Below are 14410 nucleotides of genomic sequence, written 5' to 3'. Positions count from 1 at the left end.
CCATTTATACTCCATGGGCATAACTTACAACGCCTGCCCCCGGGCCCTGGAGGGCTTTGTCGACACCGGATCTTTTGTTATATTATATTAGAACTATTTTTAAAAAAATAGCTATCTCAAAATTTTTGTTCGATGTATTTGGGAAAAAAGGGCGTGGAAAGGGGGGGGGGGCTGTTTACCCTCCGATTTCTTTTGACGCTTAAAAAGTGAAATAGAAATTTCAATTTCCAATCAAATGAGCCCTCTCTGAAGTTTATACTAGCAGTCCTTCAATAAGAACCATATATGCCCCCAGGGCATAACTGATAACCTTTGCCCTGAAGACTTCGGGGGGAGTTTCCTGCTCAAAGATATAATTTCCAGAACTTTCAACTACGTTGAACAAAATGGCTATCTGAAAATTTTGATTGGATATGTTTGGGGAAATGGTGGACATGGAAGGGGTGTTAGTTACCTTCCAATCACTTTTGACTATTAAAAAGGGCGCTAGCCATTTAAATTTGTAATCGAATGGGCCCTTTTTGAAGTTTCTACGACAACACTTTCTATAAGAACCTTATATGCCCCCAGGGCGTAATTTACACACCTTGCCCTGAGGGCTGTGGGGGGGGGGGGTTGTTGTTGTTGTCATCCTCAAAGACCTAATTTCCTGCATTTTCGACTACGTTGAACAAAGTGGATATCTCAAAATTTTGACTGGATGGTGCTTGGGGAAAAGGTGGGCGTGAGAGGGAGGTTAGTTGCCCCTCAATCACTTTCGACTATTAAAAAGGGCACTATCCCTTTGAATTTCCAATCGAATGACTCCTTTTTGAAGTTTCTACGACAAAGCATTCTATAAAAACCTTATATGCCCCCAGGGCACAACTTACAACCCGTGCCCTGAGGGCTGTAAGGGGAGTATCCTCCTCAAAAACATAATTTCTATCTGGAAATCAACTACCTAGAACAAAATGGCTATCTCAAAATTTTGATTGGATGTGTTTGGGGAAATTGTGGGCGTGGATAGGGTGTTAGTTACCTTCCAATCACTTTTGAACCTTAAAAAGGGCACTAGAACTCTCGATTTCTAATCAAATACGCCCCCTTTAAAGTTTATACGACGACCACTTCCATATGAAGTGCCTCTGGGAAAAAAATAATAGTATTGAAACATTGGAGCCGTATGGCCTTTATTATATGCAACGCTATAGCGTTGCCTCTGAAAAGAAAACACCATAAAGAGTTCATTGCAATGCCCAAGTTGTCAAACTCTCGATGAAACTTCAGATAACTATAGAGAGGGGGAGGAGTAAACATTTATCTCTCATCTCCCTTTATTTAGACTAAGTCTGAGTAAGGGTGTTGTGGGGCGATAGCTCCCTTCTTATTGTAGTACATTTATTTTAAATAAATAAATAAACTGCAATAATAAATGGCAGCACTGCAAACTCTTTGTAGTGTTGCCGACTTCAAACTGATGCATTGATCAATACTTCACTTCTATATAATCATATTTAGAGTTTCTTTTTTGACTTCCTTCCAAGGTATCCTCAAAGATTTTTATTATTTCTTATACCCCACCCTAATTTCGAGCATCCAGTCTTTCTTCTGCCATCTTTGCTATTAAAACTTCTGAAAGAATTGGCCATTGCTCATCTGGAAAGCCTCTTTTTTTTATTATATTCGTTTAAAACGAGCCATTTAATTTCCAACAACTACAGGCCGTGGTTCTCTCTTTTCTAAATTGCATCCATCAGCGGAACAGTGAAACGCTCAGCATAAAGCAGAAAAGACGAAAAACTTACGGATAGTATCCTTTCCGAACGAGCAACCGCAGGAGAATTGCCCCCGCAAGCGTTGTAGGTGGCCGAATGCTCACAATATCGCCAAAGGCTTTTTGATAGAGGCCACTGGAGTCATTCTAGAAAATAGGGAGCCGTGGTTGGTTAAAATGACGTTAGTTTTTCTTCTTTAAGTTAACGCGCTACTCAATTACAAAGATTTTGCGCCCTTTTATTCCCTGTTCTGAGCAATACTTTAAAATAACAAATTCTTAATTTATTAAATAAATAAATTTTCTATTTATTGAACTTTCAGAGTCACTTCCAGTTCAGCTGCATCCTAGTCCCCCTCAATCCCTCTCCCTATTCCCTAGATACAGCCCAAGGCCATATAAAAAAGTTTGCTGATTTTGTTGAATTGCTGAATTATTTCTCACCAGCAATCGGTTCAAAATGGCAAATAATGTGTAATGCCTATAATCTATATACGTTTGGCAAATATTTGGTTTAACCGTACAGAAACAAATAAATAGCAAACACTATTTCAGTAAAATAAATACCAAAACTATTTTTGACAAGGTTAAAAGCAAGCATAATGAATATTTGTCATTTCTTGGAATAATAAAACAGCCTCCTTAATATACCTTAAATTAATAATTAATATACTTAATTTGTTTTCTCCTAACACCAATTGTTTATATATTCATTACGCCAATACTGTGAGTGGTAAGAAAAACCTTCTTTATTTAGCTTATTCGTTATTTATTCTTCTGTTTTATATATTTCATTTTCGCTTGTGTTTACTTATTTTATTTTTTTTATTTAAGTTTTTCATTTAAGACATAAAACTTCACTTAGGAAATTTTTATACAATTAAAACAAAAAACAAATATAAATCAACTTTTACAAACTAAACAAATAAAAAGATCATAAAGTAAAATTATACGGGATGAAAAGCCAGGATGCAGATTTGAATTTCAAATAGAAAGCTTCACTAATAAGCAAGGCCGTACCCAGGATTTTTTTGGGAGGGGGTTTTACTCAAAGATTTTCTTTTTCAGGGGGGGGGGGGGTTACACAAAAAAAATCAAAAAACGCACACAAAATTTGTTTTTATCCATTTTTATTACGTTTTTAAGAGTAAAAAAAACATTTCGGGAAGGGATCAAACCTCCCTAACCGCTCACGGCCTTGCTAATAAGAAACCAAAAGTATTCGATTTATAATAAAAAGAGTGTTTTAACAAGCACTTCTATCATTACCCACCTTCACCTCTGTAGCCAATCTTTTTGATAACTCGAACAAGCACAATTTAAACAAGGTCACAAAAACATCATAGAGTTTTAAACGAATAAAAGCTAAATTAAGATAAGAATAAAAGTCTCAAGAAGAAAAAGAAAACAACAGGTCTACGGCCAGTAGAAGGAAGGGAAAAGACAAACTGAAGGACAGATATTTCGTCTGTATAAAACTAGGCTTCTTCAGCTTTAAATATAGAAGAAAGTAATTAAAAGAGTAAAGATAAAATCCAAAATAATCTATAGAGTGTAAAATTAAACAAAAAAAAATCTAAAACTAAAAACATTACAAAATAAGAATTGTTTTTTGTCAATTCTTAACAATATCTGTATATGCAAATTTATTAATTGTATATAAAAATATTGGTTCGTTTCTTATTTTTCGTTGTTTTTAGATTATATTTTATGTATTTTAGTTTTAGCTTTTATAGATCCTTCAAGATTTTATCTTTCCTTTTTTATTAGTTTCTTCTATATTTAACGCTGAAGACGCATAGTTTTATACAGAGGGAATATCCGTCCTTCAGTTCGCCTTTTCGTTTCTTTCTACTGCCGTAAGCTTGTTTTGTTCTTCATTTAAAGATTGTTCTCTCTTTGGTTTGTCATGGCTGGCCAGTTCGGTTTTATATCTTTTTAGACAGCTCCAAAAACTAAAAAACGTTAGACTTTTTTTTCCTTTATATTTTTATGTAAAATTGCGCATTGACTTTTAAAATCTCACGAATCGGATAACCTCATGGTCTTTCTGAACATTAATTAACAAAAAACTTTTTTCAACAAAATAAGTTTCTTAAAAAAGTAAAGAGCTCCATTAAACCAAAATGAAAAAAAATAGAATCAAATAATCCACCAAGAATACAACTACCACAAATCAGTATAAATAAATAGATGAAACCGAAAACAAACAGAAAATAAAATAAATAAGAGTCAAACTCAAAACGAGCAGAAATGAATATGAGTAGGATTCTAAACCCCAAGCTTTCTGAAGCCAGAATATAATTTGTACTTTACTGAAAAAAAATTCTTTTAAATGTTTTCACTTTTCTAAGTATAAGAAATCAAAAATCAATTAAGATTTTAAGGAATATATTAAACTGACAATGCAGATTTTATTCAGTAAATTCATTTGAATTTTTTTAATGGGGGGGGCGGCTAATTAATCTTCGGTCTCTTTTGACTCTTTAAAAGTGAAGTAGAACTTTCTATTTTCAATCAAACGAGCCCTCTCTGAAGTTTATACGAGCATCCTTTCTATGAGAGCCATATATATCCCCAGAGTAGAACTTACAACGCCTGTCCCTGGTCCTAGGGGGTTGTGTCGACCCCAGAGTTTTAATATCTGATGGTTGAACTAGAACTATTTTTTAAGAAAATGATCACCTCAAATTTTTATCAGATGGGTTTATCCATCCGACAAACCAAAAGGCGGGGAGGGCGGGAGGGGCTAGTTACCCTCCGATCTTTTTTCACTCTGAGAAAATGAACTACAAATTTTAATTTCCATCCAAATGAACCCTCTTTGAAGTTTATATAAAGCATTCAAATCAAAAGGACCACATACGGCCCCACGACATTGCTTACAATGCCTTCCCCCGGGCCCTGGGGGGTTGTGTCGACACCGGAGCTTTTTTTTATCTGACCTTTGAAGTATTTTGAAAAAATGGCTCTCTCCAAGTTCTTATCAGATGGGTTTGAGGAAAATAGGGACTGGGGAGGGGGGCTAGTTGCCCTCCGATCTCTTTTGAGTCTTAAAAAGTGAACGAGAACTTTCAATTTCCAATCAAATGAGCCCTCACCAAAGTTTCTACGAGCATACCTTCCATAAGAATCATATATTGCCCCACAGCAATACTTTCAACGCCTGCCCCGGGCCCACCGGAGGTTGTGTCGACACAGGAGTTTGTCTTATCTGACCTTTGAACATATTCTTAACGAAATGGCCAACCGTAAAGGAGCTTTTGTTATATGATCTTTGAACTATTTTTAATAAAATAGCTACCTCAAATTTTTATCAGATGTCTTTGGGGAAAAATGGCTTGGGGGAGGGGGGCTAGTTATCCTCCTATCACTTTTGAATCTTAAAAAGGGCACTAGAACTCTCGATTTCCAATCGAATGAGTCCCCTTTGAAGTTTATACGACGACCCCTTCTATATGAAGTGCCTCTGGGAAAAAATAAATGGAGTGTGGGGGGAGGCTAGCTGCCCTCCAGTCACTTTTGACTCTTAAAAAGTGAATTACAACTTTTAATTTCCAATCAAATGAGCCCTCTATGAAGTTTATACGAGCATCCCTTCCATAGCAACCATATATGCCCCAAGGGCATAACTTACAACGCCTGTCCCTGGACCCTGGGAGGGGGGCGTGTCGACACCGGAGTTTGTTGTTATCTGAACATTGAACTATTTTGAACAGAATGTCTATCTCAAAATTTTTATCTGATGCACTTAAGGCGTGAAGGGGGGAGGGGCTAGTTGCCCTTCGATCTCTTTTGACTCTTGAAAAGTGAACATGAACTTTCAATTTCCAATCAAATGAGCCCTCTCCGAAGATATACGAGCCTCCCTTCCATAAGAACTATATATACCCCTAGAGCATTATTCATAACGCCTACCTCCGGGCCCTGGGGGGTTGCGTCGACACAGGAATTTTTCTTATCTGATCTTTGAACTATTTTTAATGAAATGGCTATTATAAAAATGTTATCGGATGAGCATGGGGAAAAAGGGTGTGGGGAGGGGGGGAGGGCTAGTTACCCTCATATATCTTTTGACTCTTAAAAATTGAACTAGAAATTTCAATTTCCAATCCAATGAGCCCTCTCTGAAGTTTATACGAGCATCCCTTTTATAAGAACCATATACGCCCCCAGGACAACACTTACAATGCCTATCCCCCGAGCCCTGGGGGGAGTTTTTGTTATCTAATTTTTAAACTACTTCCAAAAAACTTGCTATCTAAAAATTTGTAGCGGATGGGCTCGGGGAAAAAGGACGTGGGGGGGGGCTAGTTGCCCTTAACTCTCTTGACTCTTAATAAGTAAACTAGAACTTTCAATTTCCAATCAAATGAGCCCTCTATGAAGTTTATACGAGTACCCCTTTCATAAGAACTATAGATGGCATAACTTGGAACATCTTCCCCTGGGCCCTGGAGGGTTGTATTGACACCAGAGTTTTTCTTATCCGACCTTTGAACTATTTTTAACAGAATGTCTATCTCAAAATTTTCATCAGATGGGTTTGAAAAAAGAAGGCGTGAGGGGGGGGGGAGGGGCTAGCTTCCCTCGGATCTCTTTTTGACTATTAAAAAGTGAGCTCGAACTTTCAATTTTCCAATCAAATGAGCCCTCTCTGAAGTTTATACGAGCCCATACAAGTTTAATAAACTTCGGGTTTTGTTGTTAATGTGTTTTATTTTATTTTTTAAAATAAAACTCTTTTTTCTCTCTCTCTCATCCCTTTCATAAGAACCATATATGCCCCAGGGCATAATTTACCACTCCTGCCCCCGGGCCCTGGGGGGTTTTGATGACACCTGAGTTTTTATTATCTGATTTTGAACATTTTGTAACTTAATGGCTATCTCAAAATTTTTATTGGATGCATTTGGGGAAAAAGGGGCTTGGGAGGAGGGCTAGTTGCCCTCCAATTTCTTTTGACACTAAAAAAACTGAACTAGAACTTTCATTTTCCAATCAAATGAGCCCTCTCTGAAGTTTTTACGAGCACCCCTTCCATAAGAACCATATCTTCCCCCAGGGCATAACTTACAACTCCTGCCCTCGGGCCCTGGGGGGCTGTGTTGACCCCAGAGTTTCCATTATATGGTCTTTGAACTATTTAAAAAAAAAGGCTATCTCGAAGTTCTTATCGGATGGGTTTGAGGAAAAAGGGCGTAGAGTGGGGGGAAGGGAGGCTAGGTGCCCTCCAATCTCTTTTGACTCTTAAAAAGTGAACTAGAGCTTTCAATTTCCAATCAAATGAGCCCTCTTTGAAGTTTATACAAGCATCCCTTCTGTATGAAACATATATGCACATAGAGCATAACTTACAACGCCTGCCCCTGTGGCCTGGGGGGTTGTGTCGACACCGGACTTTTGTTATATGATCTTAGAACTATTTTTAACGAAATAGCTATCTCAAAATTTTAATCGGATGCATTTGGAAAAGTTTTTTTTTTTTTGGGGGGGGGGGTAGCTGGTTACCCCCCGAAATATTTTGACGTTTAAAAAGTAAACTAGAACTTTCAATTTCCAATCAAAAGAGCCCTCTATGAAGTTTATACGAGTGTTCCTTCATAAGATCCATTTATGACCCCAGGGCATAACTTATCACCCTTGCCCTGAAGACTATAACATATAATTTACAGACCTTTCAAAAACGTGGAAAAGAGCGGCTATATCAAATGTTTGATTTGATGTATTTGGAGAAATGATTGGCATGTAAGGGGTGTTAAATGTTAGTTAATCCATTTCCAGGGTGCACAAGGCCAGTCACCCATTCATCTCTACTTTAATTATGCACGTTTTGAATTTTCGATTATAACGTTTTTAGTAAAAGCCTTATATACCCTCAGGGCATAACCTACAACCCTTGCCCTAAGGGCTGTGGGAGGGGGGGGGGGTTGTTATCCTCAAAGACCTAATTTCCTGAATTTTCAACCACGTTGAATGAAATGGCCATCTCAAAATTTTGATTGGATGTGTTTGGGGAAATGGTGGGCGTGAGAGGGGCGTTAGTTGCCCACAAACCACTTTTGACTAGTAAAAGGGCACTAGCCCTTTGAATTTTCAATCAAAGGAGCCCTTTTTGAAGTTTCTAAGACAATGTTTTCTATAAAAAAAATTATATTCCCCCAGGGCATAACTTACAACTCTTGCCCTGAGGGCTGTGGGGGATTGTCCTCCTCAAAAACATAATTTCTATGTAGAAATCAATAATGCTGAACAAAATGGCTATCTCAAAATTTTGATTGAATGTATTTGAGGAACTCATGGGCGTGGAAGGGGTGTTAGATGCCTTCCAATCACCTTTGACTCTCAAAAAGGACACTAGAACCCTCGATTTTTAATCGACTGAACTTCCTTTGAAGCTTCTACGACGACCCCTTCCATATGAAGTGCCTCTGGGGAGAAACAAATAATAAGACATTGGAGCCGTATGGCCTTTACTATAGGCAATGCTATAGCGTTGTCTCTGATAAAGAACTAGAAGCAAGGGAAGAGCTGGAAGTCTTTTTGGCTTATATTTTACCTTAGAATCCCTTAGAGGAGTGGTTGTTAACCTATTCCAAGGCGTGCTCCTTCCCCTCTGCAGATAGACTGCATTATTTTTAAAAATACTGCCTTGCTTACCAATAAAGTTTTTGATAGACTACTAAGCAGATTGGATGAAGTGGGTCTGGGAGATTTAGCTTTTTACAAAATTAAATATTCAAACAAATGTGCTCCCTCTCTCCAAAAACACAGTATTTTTCTCCCAAAATTATTTTCTTGCAAATTTATGAGATACGTTTATAACTAATCATAGTTTCATTTGAGCAAATTTCTTTATTGTGTTACATAAAGTTTGCTCGTTATTGCCTTCATTGTGAGTTATTAATTAGTTGATATCATAGATTCGGCCCATATATAGCCCTATGTTGAAAATAAGGTAACTTTTTCAGGCTCTGTGAAAAGAAGGCATGGGGTGGGGGCGGGGGGGCTAGCTGCCCTTGGATCTCTTTTTGACTATTAAAAAGTGAGCTCGAACTTTAAGGTAACTTTATATCTGTGAAAATATCGATTCTATCTCGACAACTGTTGTCATTTTTTTTGCGATTTCATCTATAATTCGACCTAGACCCATATCAACGTCAACCCTCGGTTTTTTGACGGACTTCTTTGCATCTTCAGTAGCTTTCCTCTTCATAGGCGCTTCATTTTTGTCTTTAGTCGATTTCTGCTTCTGTGATCCTTTATCACCCTTCTTGGATTCATCCTAGACTTCTTGTCTTTTTGTCTTGTTTTCTTTGGACTCGTCGTCATCCTCATCTTCTCCTTCAGAGTTCTCAAGAAATTGGCTATAAACTTCTTTATCAAATCTAACCTTCTTAAGTAGATTTGTGATTCATTCTGGATTTTTCTTATCCTCGACTTTGAATTTGTACTTCAGCTGGTTTAGGGTATAATGTGGAAAACATTGAGTCATCTTGTCGAAGTTGGTTCCAATTAAAGCCAATGCGGTGTAAAATTTTTCAGTTTCTTTTTGGAGAAGAGTGTGCGATGCTTCTTGGGGTTTGGCTTTCCAAATCGACTGAAACTGCTACTTCTTGAATCCACAGCTGTTTGTGACTCCAAAGCCCGTATTTCTGCAGCAGCTTCTTCAGTTTCTATTTCCAAACTTTGCATATCAATTCGAAAGTTCCCTTCTTCATCAAAAGTAATATATGGACCTTTTTCTACTGGAAGTGATGACTCAGAACTGACATCATTTTGGCATTCAAGTGTTACAGTTTCCGTGGGTTCTTCTTGTACTTGATTCGTTTCTAGTTCTCTTTCTTTTATCTCCTCGTATCTTTTATTAGTCTTTGATTTTAATTTGCTAAATACGATACGATACGAATTTATTGTGTCAAATAACAAGAATTAAATGAGACACAATATAATTTAAATAATCACTCTTCCTTGTAACTTACTTTTTAAAATGAGACACAAACTTCCTCTTCACACTAGCACTTTTTTGAGGAATATCACTAATAGGCCTAGTAAAGGAATACGTAGTGTTAATTTCAATTTGCTGCCACTTTGCCTTTAGCAAATCCGCTTTGTATAAATCTCTTTCTAGTTGATGGCCTCGTGCACTGTTGAACGCTTCCAGTGCATCGCCGGGATTGTACCCACGTCTTTCAATCATGTATCTGCATATAAGGTAGCCTGTACGATTCACTCCGTGGGTACAATGAACCCCAATCACGTTTTCATCGTTGCTATGCAGGAAACTGTCCACAATCTGAAAAAATCTTCTAACCACATGATCTTGTGGAATAACATGACCCTCGCACATTATTTTCTCGTGAAAAATCCCATTTCTTGCGAAGTCCATAGGATTGTAATAACGGTGCGTATTTGTCAAGTCTATGATGAGCCCTAAATTCTGTATGTTTTGGATTGCGTGGCCAGGAGTGAAGACTTCGTCTCCTTTTAAAAACTGACACTTTGCATTTTTCAAAGGTACTTTCAGCGCGACAAGACGCGTGTCATGTATTGTTATCCCATAGGAAGAATAGTCCAACCATCTATTAGGTATTCCCATCTTGACTTGGCTAAAAAGAGTAGTACTTAATGTGAAAGGATGCACAAAACAGTCTTCTCTAAGTAATTCTTCTGAGTAGAAACAAAGCTCAGAATTGCTCAGCTCAGATGAATCAATTTGTTCCTTCTTTGCCAATTTTTCTACAAGTGAGTCTCTGACGTTGTAGAAATTCTGGTAATCGGCAATCTTACTTCTTTTTAACTTTGGCATCTTTTTTCGAGCTGGCTTATCGATCTTAGTGATACTGCCAGCATCTATGTTGGATCCATGTGTTGATTCAGAACATATTAAGTGAGACTCTATTAAGTCTCCTACTGGCATAGCCTCATCATTGATTTGGTTTGCTTTGCTTAGTATGTTTGTAGTATCAGTTTTATTGATATCTATTGCTGGTACATTAGCCAGCTCATCTGTACTACCCCTTTCCGAGTACTCAAGGCGTCCTTCTCTCACTTTTGTGTTCACACTGACATCTATATTACCCCTTTGTGGTTTGGGTTGTCCATTACCAGCTACATTTTTCGAAGTAGTTGGACATGTAATAACTGTGGATGTAATTTCAGTAGGTAGGGCACCATCACTATGTTCTAATACTTTCCTCTCATTATCTTTTGAAATGTTTTCTTTTTCAATTGTAACTGTAGCAGTCTTCCCTGATACTCCTTTGCCTGGAATAGATTCTGCCTTTTTAACTGAAGGTCTAAGTTTTGGCTTTATATTCAATCTTTTAAGCATTTTGCTTGCAATAATTAACACCTTAAACAAATAATAGCTTATCTTCTAAGTGTTATTCACTAACTATCGTATCTCAGGATGCAACGTCTGTTATGTAGCATCGATGACGTCATTTCCAATTTATAGTATTCTATTTATTGCCTAAGATGACATCATTCATATTAAGGTCAGTTTTGAATTTTGTGTCACATGTAGGATAAGCATCGGTATGACGTAGCAAAGGTATGACGTCATAGAAATTTCGAGCCAACAATAGTATTGAAATGGAAAAATGCTTCCATATATATGAATTCAGTAAACTTATTGCTTATTCAATCCATTAGCGACATTAAATGTTCTGAGGCCACTAGCCCTTATTTTGAACCAGGTCTGATTTTTACCCGAGATTCCTATAACTCATAGTTCAGTGGTAGAGCATTCGACTACAGATTGAAGAGTCAGCGGTTGAAACCTATTTGTCCCCTATTTTGTTTTAAATCCCAGATGGTTTAGTGGTTACGATTCCCATATTGTCTTTCATACTCACAGCGCTTGATCTGAATTTTGTCCCAATAATAAATGAGTCATAGTTTTCTCAGGAACAGATAGATATGTATAATCATTTTTGAACAGACGAGGGCTAGTTAAACTTGAAACGATAAAAACATTTGGCAAACATTTTTACATATCTTTCCGTTACCTGACTTTATTTTTGCAAATAAACTGTCAAATCATAAGAGCACTTTAGAGAAATAAGAAACCACCATAATAAAAAAATTAGGGGGGAGGAGCTTTCCTTGGTATGGCTGCCTACCAAAATATCGGGCTTGTGCCTTCACAGTTTCAGAATGTCGAAAACTTAGGAGGAAATATGGAAGACCTTTTCAAGGAAAATCTAATCCGTCAAAAATGGAATGCAAGTCCTTCCTTATCACCTCTTCTCACCCCACTCGGGGCGATCTACTTTTCGTTTGGCCTCAGATGAATTGCTGAAAAAGAGAAATCTTTGGCAATCCGTTATCCTTCATCCACAAAACTTGCCTAACTGTGGCGAACTATTGCCTAAGAGTAGGATTGAATCACATTTTTCGAGTAGTTTATTGTTTGATATACGGTCATTCAAATAGGTACCCAAAGGTATCTGTAGACAATTCCTTTGAACAACGTCTCAAAAATCCTCCTCTGTCTTCCAAAGCACCCTCGTTTGAGAACCAAACTTGACCGCTATCATTACCTTCCAATATTCTAGTCTTGGGTTGTACATTTACCTTCATATTCTTCCAAAATTTTCAACCATAAAAAAATATCCATCTTTTCTAGTAATACTGCCTTAGTAAGTAAAGATATCCGCTTGATATATTTTCTCAATGCCTAAAATCACCTCTTCACCTTCATTAATTCCTATTCTAAGGGGTTTAGTTTTCTTAACATGAATTTTGAAGCCTATGTTTTGCACTCAGAACCCTCACAAACTCCAAAAATTCATTAATTTTGCTAACATTTTTATCTAGGGCACTCTAATTATCTGCATAACCTACGTCTTGCAGAGTTTTATCTTTCGTATGATTCCATGTATATCTATAACGTTTACCGTGTTCCTTAGGACAAAATCCATCAGATTGGTCCATACTAATGGGGATAGAATACAACATTGTTTGAAATTCCAGATTCTCGTATATAGCATTAATTCTACTTCCTTTATCCCTCCTTATCTTGAATATACTTGTCCTATTTGGCAACCTGACCACTCCCGGGATGAATCAGATAAAATATAATCCATACAAAAAAGAGTCCTGCGAATAATCTTCAAAGAAGGTAATGTTCCATACTCTCTACTAAATAAAGCTAGGTTTGCAACGCTTGATCGCAGGAAAGTTGCGTTGTGTCTCTGTTTTCGAAAAATGCATAACAAACCCTTGCACGAAAAAAAAAATCCCAAGAGAGACTAAGGTCTACTGCTCAGTAGTGGCTCCCCCAGGGCCACTCAGCGCTTCCCCCGGTGGCTGATACGGGAGCGTCCTACAGATATGTAGGGTACCTCTATGGGAGGCGCGGACCAAGGAGGACCTGTCCCTGGGGGTCCATAATAGAAACTGGGGAATCCTCACCCGGGGGTCGTAAATACAGACAGAGGAGAAAAGGCCGCCTGGAATATACACTCAGCAGGGTCCACCAGTGTATGGACAGGTCCCGTGAGTAACATACCTTCTACCAGCATTGAGTTAAGTTGCATGGTGACTCAAAACACCATCGTGGAGAATCCTCAATAGAAGGACAAGCGTGTCAGGGCGTAAGATCCATATTTATGGACAGCGGCCTCTACAAAGGCCTGCTTCGGTCCTGCTGGGGCACCCGCAAGACTGGGGATCTTTTGGTCAACTCTATTCGCACTTAAGGATTGGCACCCCTCGAGGAAATTGTAGCCTAGTAAACGACACAGGACTCGCACGGGATTTTGATTAATAGATAATAAATGGAAGATAGATGGAATAAATGGTAGGTAGGAAATGAGGTTAGCAGCTGGTTTCGTTTTTAAATCAGGAGTTAAGCAGGGTTGTGTTCTATCCTCCTTTATATGGATTATCTCGATGGACTTTGTCTTAAGCGGCACAGGAAAGACACTGGGAGAACACAGAATCAAATGGGGAGGAAAAACTTTCCTGGACTTAGATTATGCTGATAATCTATGCATCCTAGATGAAAGTGTTAGCAAAATGAATGAACTTTTAGAGATTTTTCGAGTTCAGGGTGCTAGAATAGGTTTGAGAACTAATAATAAGAAGACTAATTCGCTTTTTCTATAAATTAATTTAAAAAAAACTTTTCAACAAAATAAGTCTTTTAAAAAAAGTAAAGAACTCCATTAAACAAAAATGAACAAAAATAGAATCAAATAAACTACCAAGAATACAACTAACACAAATCCATATCAATAAATAAATAAAACCCAAAACAAACAGAAATTAAAATAAATAAGAGTCAAACTCAAAACGAGCAGAAATTATTATGAGTAGGGTTCTAAAGATTTCTAAAAGCCAGAATGTAATTTGTACTTTACTGGGCAAAATTCAAATGAATTTACTGAAAAAATCTGCATTGTCAGTTTAATATGTATATGCTGATACTTATTCATTATAATCTTAATTGATATTTGAGTTCTTAAAGTTAAAAAAGTGAAAACATTGCAAAGAATTATTTTCAGTAAAGTACATATTATATTCTGGCTTTTAGAAAGCTTGGGATTTAGAACCCTTCTCATATTAATTTCTGCTCATTTTGAGTCTGACTCTTATTTATTTTAATTTCTGTTTGTTTTGGGTTTCATTTATTTATTGATACTG

At 37.3% G+C, this 14410-nt stretch overlaps 2 protein-coding genes across 5 annotated transcripts in view; both read right to left on the bottom strand.

Annotated features, from left to right (window-relative positions):
• THADA (Thyroid adenoma-associated protein homolog) overlaps positions 1 to 14410 on the bottom strand; it is a 223851-nt gene that overhangs the window by 78612 nt on the left and 130829 nt on the right. For all 4 annotated transcript variants that reach the window (XM_089092152.1, XM_089092155.1, XM_089092153.1 and 1 more), the window contains exon 14: positions 1788 to 1903. In XM_089092152.1, coding sequence (XP_088948278.1) covers positions 1788 to 1903 — 116 coding nt within the window. The remainder of the gene's footprint in view (positions 1 to 1787; positions 1904 to 14410) is intronic.
• LOC148950120 (RNA/RNP complex-1-interacting phosphatase homolog) lies at positions 9272 to 10355 on the bottom strand. The gene is made up of 2 exons (XM_089091314.1): positions 9739 to 10355; positions 9272 to 9644 (listed from the first exon to the last, which is right to left on the bottom strand). The coding sequence occupies exons 1-2, from the start codon at positions 10353 to 10355 to the stop codon at positions 9272 to 9274; spliced, it is 990 nt and encodes a 329-aa protein (XP_088947440.1).

The sequence above is a fragment of the Artemia sp. Qi Xiang Cuo genome, chromosome 7 (assembly GCF_049724085.1).
Source record: "Artemia sp. Qi Xiang Cuo chromosome 7, ASM4972408v1, whole genome shotgun sequence".
NCBI lineage: Eukaryota > Metazoa > Arthropoda > Branchiopoda > Anostraca > Artemiidae > Artemia > Artemia sp. Qi Xiang Cuo.
The sequence above is the reverse complement of the archived record's forward strand: the minus strand, read 5'-3'. Positions and strand labels throughout refer to the sequence as shown.

What these genes read in the sequence shown, in the direction of transcription:
- LOC148950120 (XM_089091314.1), bottom strand. Translation starts at nt 10,355, where the DNA reads ATGGGAATACCTAATAGATGGTTGGACTATTCTTCCTATGGGATAACA. An exon ending in TTTGTGTCTCATTTTAAAAA is followed by an intron (nt 9,645 to 9,738) that starts GTAAGTTACAAG and finishes TATCGTATTTAG; the next exon opens with CAAATTAAAATCAAAGACTA.